The sequence below is a fragment of the Pterocles gutturalis genome, unplaced genomic scaffold (genome assembly GCF_000699245.1).
Source record: "Pterocles gutturalis isolate BGI_N339 unplaced genomic scaffold, ASM69924v1 scaffold28080, whole genome shotgun sequence".
NCBI classification, from domain to species: domain Eukaryota; kingdom Metazoa; phylum Chordata; class Aves; order Pterocliformes; family Pteroclidae; genus Pterocles; species Pterocles gutturalis.
In genome coordinates, this window is record NW_010146682.1 from 1 (window position 1) to 8,305 (window position 8,305).

At 36.6% G+C, this 8,305-nt stretch overlaps 1 protein-coding gene across 1 annotated transcript in view; it reads left to right on the plus strand.

Moving 5' to 3' along the window:
• Positions 1-3,340: 3,340 nt before the first annotated feature.
• The window catches only part of LOC104470790 (centrosomal protein of 128 kDa-like), a gene marked incomplete at its 3' end in the record, with an annotated part of 26,649 nt that continues 21,684 nt past the window's right edge, over positions 3,341-8,305 (plus strand). Inside the window, exons 1-3 of the mRNA XM_010085840.1 lie at positions 3,341-3,487; positions 4,840-4,926; positions 7,676-7,802. Coding sequence (XP_010084142.1) covers positions 3,341-3,487; positions 4,840-4,926; positions 7,676-7,802 — 361 coding nt within the window. The remainder of the gene's footprint in view (positions 3,488-4,839; positions 4,927-7,675; positions 7,803-8,305) is intronic.

Below are 8,305 nucleotides of genomic sequence, written 5' to 3' on the forward strand. Positions count from 1 at the left end.
GGGCCCGGCGGAGGCCCGGCCGTCGGCGTGCCCGGCGCAGTTCTCGGGCTGTCCCGCTGCCCCCGGGGCTCTTTGGGTCCTGGCCGGGGGAAAAGATCCCGGAGGCCCTCGGAGATGAGGGGGAGTAAAGCTCGATACGAGCACGGCGGGAGGAGGATTTGCGGAGGGGATTAGTTGCGCTTACTTGTGAACAGCGTGAGGGGACCGTTTTCTGTGTCGTGGTGCTGAAAAGTGCTGGGAACCTGGTGTCGCAGGTCGGCAGTGAAATGTAGTGCTGGTGGTGAAAGCAGGAGGGTGAAATGTCACCGTGTTGGTGACATTCCTGGCTTTTTGAACACTTCCTGGCTCTACTAGAAGCACTGAAGGAAAGGGCCGTGCGCTTACTTGTGAACAGCGTGAGGGAACCGTTTTCTGTGTCGTGGTGCTGAAAAGTGCTGGGAACCTGGTGTCGCAGGTCGGCAGTGAAATGTAGTGCTGGTGGTGAAAGCAGGAGGGTGAAATGTCACCGTGTTGGTGACATTCCTGGCTTTTTGAACACTTCCTGGCTCTACTAGAAGCACTGAAGGAAAGGGCCGTTCAGGTGTCACGTTGTCGCTTCCTGGAATGGCTACTGGATTTTTTTGTCATGCTTTGTCTTAACTATAAGGCTTCAAACATGCCTTTAGCACGAAGTTAGTTACCTGGTGATAGGTTGGTCCGTGTGGAGCTGAACAAATAAAAACACTTGAGAGGTAATCAGGTTGTGAATACTGAGTTCATCTTTTGCTTACTTGAGCTGGAGAACTCGCTGTTGAGACTGTCAGCTAGTTTACTTTGCAGATCTCAACAAGTGTCTTCAGTGAAACTGTAATGCCCTGTTGTCTTCAGGGAAGAAAAATACTGGGTGTTGATGTTTTTCCTCAGTGCAAGAAAGGTTATAATCTGTTTGGGTAGACTGAAAACCAGTAGAAGACAAATGATTCTCACTGTCAATTAGGCTGTATGATCATATGCTGAAGTCAGTCTAGGTTTTTGGAAAAATTAACAACAGGCTTTTTTCATTTAAATTAATATGCAAATGTACATACAGAATATATGTACAAATTTCTACTTTTTTAGATCTAAAATTATGCCTCTGTAAATCCTTTAAAAATGAGGATGTTGCTTCATATGAAACAAAACTTCTTTGACTTAAAAGTCCTTATGGTTCCTCTTAGGTTGCTCATGAGAGCAAAGCGGAATGCTACTTAACCATAAATAGAAAGTATTCTTCAGACAAAATGTTCTACTGTGTCTAGCTTTTCGTTTTTGTTTACCTTGCTTACTAGCCTTTCTTCAGTGCTTTGTCCAGTAAGTATCTTAATGACTCTATTTTTGGACAGCAGAAAACATGCCCGTTAATCTTTTCTGCTGTAAGTCTTCATTTCCCTTTTATTTTATCAAGTGCCGTAGCTTTTCAGTAGTTGGTTCTCTTATAGTTGAGATCCTTCTCAGAATGATATTTTCAGCAGATAAGTCAACTTGCTGTTTTTCATTATTTTCTGTCAGTGCCTATCTCTTTTCTGACATTGCAAGCTGCCATACTTGTCTAACTAGGGTTATGTGTAGGACCATGTTGAGAGACCCACTCTCAAAAGACTATGAAAAATTTTTAAGAATTTAGCTCCCATTACCTGAGATGCAATAACTAACCTCTGAAATTCTGCTGGTTTATGTGATTTCATCTGGAAATGAATTAAAACTATCATTTGAACGTTGTTACGTATCTCATTGTTCTTAATTTCTCTGTCTACTGGTGTATCCTTAAAAAGCTCTCTTTCACTAATGTGAAACTGACAATGTCATAAGTGATGTTATTTTGGGCTCTCTGCTTCTAGAAAGAAATGTGACCTGGTGGAATTAAGAGTTAAGCCTAATCTTTCACTTGGAGCTGTTTGACTTGCAGACAGGCTATACAAATTGCATAACGCTTTGTAGCTCTCATGGGATGCTTCTGTGCGGTATTGTTCATACAGAGTAAATACAACATATGCTCTTCTGCCCAGTTTGGGAGGAAAAGAGAATTTGCTTCTTGTGAAAGTGTGAATGGGGTTCTGAAGAATCTAAGTTGCCAAAACAACATTTACTATGACTTTCCAGTTGAGGTAATATATGCCAGATACAGAGCATCAACCATTCGCTGCGATTATTAAAATTAAGTGTGGCAACTGTAAGAATGATAACAGTCAGGCAAAATGTGCTGATACATAGGTCCATGAGTAGATGAAGATGATTCCTGTGGATTAATGTCTCAGGGTTGAGTTTCTGATCCCTAATAAGGCTGATCTTGTGCTTACTTCTTAGCATGGCCATTAATAGGGTGTCCCCTTTATTTGGTATTCTAAAGATATTTTTCCCAAAATGCTTTGAAACAGAAAACCTTTGTTAAGCTTGGAGGAAAGATTTCTATCAAAGTCTGGGGGACACAAATTTACAACTTTTAAAAAATTAAGTATAAGGCTCTGGAAAAACATCAAGTTGCCTTAAAATAAAATACAGTATAAGAATTGAATCTCATCCATGGTTTCTTTGGGAAACTTCTGCTCTAGTGCTAGAAGAATGACACCATTACTGTGGCTTTTTTAGTGTTGTTTACAGGACCAAAGGGATATCAACAGATACTTTGCTGCTTTTTTATTTTTTGAGCAGATCTTTTGCTGGAAACTTAAAATAATATATTTTAATTTGTTCCACACATTTAAACTAAGCTGGTTAGTCTATAACTTCCTGGCCCCAGTTTTCTCTCCTTTCCCTTCTTTTTGAAACACTGCATTTGCCTTCTTCCATAATATCTCCAGCTCTCTTTGAGTCATTAAGATCCTGGTTCTTAGACTTGCTTCAGAGAGTTAGTTACTTGGGGTTATTTGTCTTGGTTGCCCCTGGCCAATCTGAATATAGCTTAGCAAGTAGAATGAGGCAAAGGGCAATGGTTCTGCAGAGCAAGAACAATTAATAAAGCCCTGGTGTCTCCACTGTATGTTTTGGGGGAAGAATTTGCTTTGGGCTTTGGTCTTATCCTGGGTACTGAACACTTAGAAGTAGTGGGAGTGCATCTTTTGATTTAGTTCTCTCCTAGTGGGCTCTGCCTCTTGCATCTTGGCATTGCTTCATGGTGTGAACAAACATAATAACTGAGGAGCGGTTTGAAGATCTGCTTCAAAAGCACATCCTGCTGACCTGAACCAGAAAGGCTAATGTAAATGTAGTCTGAGTCTATGAAGTTGCTTTGGGAATACTGTGCAAGTCAGAAGCTGTTCAGTTACAATAAGGATTTAACATTCATTACTTTTTCTGATCTTCCTGCCTAGGATTCAGGATACTAATGGCAGATTCTTCCAGTGATTCAGACAACTTTCATAGGGATCGAATAGGAAGACGGCCACCTTTGAGAGCATCCCGCAACAGAGCTTGGAACTGTGGTGCTGAAGAAGTTACAGAGAAGATCCATACTTTAGCAAGCACTTTACAGGTTGTTTACAAAATATGATTTTCAAATATTTATAGAGTCTGCATTTCTGTAACAGGGTCAAATTTTCTTTTCTGAGGTTGTGGAAAATATTGTACTGATGGGTAACATTGTGCAAGCCAAAAAGGTTTTGGGAAATTGATCATACTTGTCACACTTTTATATAGGTGTTATTTCAAACAGTAATAGAATGTTTTTAGAAACAATTATGTGTTTGGTAGTACTGTTTATAAAGTTAGCAAACTGAATAATGCCAAATAAACTTTGCCAGTTTCTCACAAGAGGCATTACATTTTGTAGCAGAAAGCTCCAGCCTCATCTTTGTTGTCTTGTACTGTGTGAAATTTCCCAATTCCTAATGAAGTAAATATGTAGGCAGTCAATTCCCTCATGACAGAGTTTACAATTAAAATATTTTCTAGATATTTTCAGTGAGAAGAGTATCTGTAAACTTGTAAGAGATCCATCCCCAAGCAGGAAAAAATGTTCATCTAATTCCTGCTTCTTCAGTGCAGGCAGCGGAGGAAATCTCTGGATCTGTTTTGCAAGTGGGAGGAGACATTCAGCTATCTGGACACCACTTATTCTTTGAGAAATCATTGCCATTTTTCTCTAGCTGACAGTTCTGAGTACCAAGAGTGGGTGGGCTTATGTATTATCACTTGTGTTGAAGTATTGTTTGGCTGTCAATATTTTTCTTTTTGTCTGTATAGAATGCTGAATTTAAACTTCATCTTCTTAGCTGCAAAATAATCGTCAAGCTAAAAAAGAGATGAGTTAATAAGAATGTAATCTATTTTTTAAAAGGGACTCTCTGGTATTGTCCTGTTTCTGTCTAACCTTTTTCTAGCTGCTCTTCTGGAATTCTGATTTTAAGCTATTTGCTTTTTGTGGACTGCTTTTCAGCAGATCTGACATCTGATCCAGCTCTTCATTTAGTCAGAGAATGCTCATGAAGAGACCTTGTGCAGATACCTTACCTAATGTGTTGATCTTCAAAAATTTATTTCTCAGTTATCTTAATTCTGTTCTACAGGCAGCTAACATTAAGATCTTTGGATTAAAAAGGTTTTTCTACAGAGTGTCTGAAACTTCTAAAACTTTTTGTTTGAAGCTGAGACCTTAATGTTGTACTGTAAATTATAGTATGTGGTTATTGTTTTGGTTTTTTTTCCCTTGCCTTTAGCCATGCTGTACATCTTCAGACTCTTGAATATGATTTTGAATGCTTAGACCGTTTAAAAAGCACCTGTGTTATCAATTTACTCTTATAAACTAAGATTAATAAAGACAACAGTAATGTTTGAGTAGAGGAGGTTTCTGTTTTGACTTTTCTTCCTCAAACTTTTTTTAAGGATACCAACAGAAATCTAAGACATGTTGACCACTTGCTAGGACAATACAGAGAATACAACAAGGAACAAACCGAAGCAATAGCAACTGTGAGCAACTTTCAGGTTATCTTAACTTCTTAAATCTTTTCTGCTAATAGTATTCATAGCTGAAAACTTGGTAGTAATGGACAGAATATATCCAGAGTTAAGTAGATGTAAACAGAAACTTTTCATATTTATTTGAGCAATCTAAATCAAACTATAGCAATATGTTATATAATGAAGCTCTGGCAGGTTTTGTAGCTTCATTACTTTTCCGGTTTATAAGCACCAAATAGATTGTTAAATTATGATACTATGCCAAGTGCAAGGTGCATAGCTGAAATAGAGTATTAGGGAACGTGTTTCATGAATAAATGGTAAGATAAAAGCTGAATTGCAGCAGGGAATGTGATTATGATCATACTGGTGTAGGTTTTTTTTCCTGTCATTCTACAACAACTTCTGAATCTGTTTATCAGCTTTCTCTGAATTGCAGAGCAGGTGAAATTCTGATAAATATCAAGCTTCTACAACTTTGAAAACAGGTATCTAGACAGAGAAGGCCCACAAAGAAACACATTAGTGCTGGTAGAGTGAGAGAGATTTGTAACTTGGTTACAAACTGCAGCAGGTGCTGCCTTGAAACAGATACATATGAGGTGTAGGAATATTTTGAATTTGAGGGCAGAGAGAAAGAGAAAAAGCAAGTATGTAGAAAAGAAGGCTTGTTTTCTTCAACTTGCTTTCTAAATCAGTATGCACAAGCTTTGCATGGAAGTATTTGGGGACATTGTATGCCTCATAATTTTTTTCTTCTGTTTGAATATTCTTTGTGTCTTTATGAGCTCTACTAAGGTATTGAATTTGTGGAATTTCTGGGGGGAATTGGAACCATGTAAGGTTGTCTGTTTTTAACAAATGCCGATACTAAATGTAGTTCAACGTCGTTATTCTGGAAAGTTTTTTCTGTTAGGAAACATCAAGGTGAGTGAGACATCACTCAAATTTAATTTTGACCTAATATCCATTCTACTTAGTCCTGCTAGGTGGCTTTGGGTTATACCTCAAGTGGAGGAGAAACCTAGAGACTAACCATCTCCTGCTTGAGCTTTAAATAATAGAGTGAAATCAGTCTTATGAGTAAAGATAGCACATATCTCCGAGTTCCTGTCTCCTTTTTGAAGCAGAAGTTTCCACTTGCATCGAATAGATGTATGTATTTGGTATGTAGGAAGAAGCAACAGTAAATGTTTTTCTTCTACAATAAATATTTAAGAAAAACTGGAATAAATATCTCAATTGGATGGTGATGGAGTGTTTTTCACAGTGATAGCTGGACAAGCATTTCTACCATATTAAACAAGATTGGAGCAAAATATTCTTAGATAAACAAATAGGATGTGTTTAGGTTCTCTCAGTTATACTGAGTATTGGGGTGGGGAGGAGGAAGGAGAGAATCTTTTGGGGTGGTTTTCTGGTATTCTTTTGCTCATGTGAGGCTTTGGAGAGGTTTAAAAGTAATTAGCCTTTGAGAGAGATCTGTTGTGGTTTTTTTAATTTTATTTTTTCTGATGGTATTGATATTTGTCTCTTTAAATTAAAAAAAAACCCACAAAAGATGGAAAAATGGAAAAGGACTGAAACGTTAGGCACTATTTTGATGGGATTTAAACAGTTTACAGATGAGATGTTGAGAAATGGAATTCGGGTTGGTGGATATTAAGGATATTCTATTCAAATAATGTAAATTATAACTTAATTTTTAAACAATTTTTTGGCCATTGTTCTCTTCTAAAGAAGCAGACTGAAGAGTAAGGTTGTTAATTCTGGACACTGTAATGGTTCTGTGTTTAAAAAGTAAAAATAAATCTATCTGGTTTCATATAGAAATGATAAAAATGAGTTGTGTAAAGCTAAAGCATGCAAACTGAGCACATACAGATTAATCCAGAGTTTTTATTGCCCTGTTGAAGATGTAAGTTAAGTCTTCGACAGAGTTAAATTTGAAAATGGCATTATTGCTGTTCTTTCTTTGATCTTCTGGCATTTTTATGATTTTTTTTTTAAGTTTTAGCTTTTTGAATAGAGAAATGATCTTTTATTACATACATGCAGTGTTGTATCTTTTTCCCTTAAGTAGCCTCCATCTTTTTGAGAAAGCACTGAAAAAATCCTTAAAGTTTTTGATTTGAGAGTTTCTTAGTGATAATGAAGCTGTTTTAATAATTTTAATAATATCATATAATGAAAACATAATACTTTTAAAATAACCTAAACAAACATTGAAAGATTCAGAAAAGATTTAGTGTTTTGTGCTCTAGGAAAAAATTGCTGCCCAGAGAGAGATCCAACACCATGTGTATAATTCACAAGAATAAAGCATCAATTTAACCACTGTGTACAAGCTTCTATTAGGCAGAGGGAAAGTGAACTTTTAGATAATGATGTTTTGAGGATTGTCGAATAAAGGTGTTGCAAAAGCAAGTGACTAAGAACCGAAGTACAGCAAATGCAATCTTAGAAAATAAGATGCAAGTTTGAAAAATTACGAACTTATTTAGGAGTATAGTTAGTTCTGAACTCAAGTTGGGAATGAGTTATATTTGAAGCTGCCAATGTTGGAAACATGTTTTGCTACAGTTATGGGAATATGATATATGAGATATTGAAGAAAAGTTGTTACTTAGTCATAGCTATACTTGGCTTAAAAATAGTTTTGATGTGCTTAATGACTTTTTTGAAAAATAATGTTTTATGTGCATTTTTCTAAAGCAGGTTTGTGTTCGTATTTCAGTAAATTGTAATTTCTCTGCAGTTAAAAGAAACACTGGAACAGTCTATAGGTCAATTAAGGGGCCAACAATTAACTCGAAACTCTGGAATGAGAAGTGCTTCTCTCTCAAGCTTATACCCTAGTGATTTGGATGGAGGAGGAGTGTCAGGTAAAATACTTAAGGTGCTTGAACATACTTAAATTATGTCATATACCTGTTGTATGGAAAGAGGAAATTAAGAAGAAAAATGTGTAAGGATAGTGGTGTGAAAAGTCATATTTGATTACTTCAAAGAAATTAAGTTTAGAAATTTGGGAGACCTGCATGAAATTATGCAGTTGTTTATTTGGTAAATTCTTATAGCTTCCTGTTACATAGTCTTTTCTGTTGATATCCTGTGAGATCTAAATGAAACATTGATTCTTTCAGTAGAGAAAATCCCTTGTCCACTGCATGAGTTGTAGGTAAATAAAAGTTAAAGCTAAATACAAAAGGTTTGGCAGCTTCTGAAGCTTGCTTCACAGCAAAAAGGAAAGTTAAATTTTAAATGCATAAGATTATGGATGTCTGGATGAAATTATGTAAGACTCAGTGGAAATGGAAGAACTGAACCAAAGTATAGCCTACAGAAAAGTAGTTTTTTCTTGTAAGTCTCTCTGAAAATTATGTTG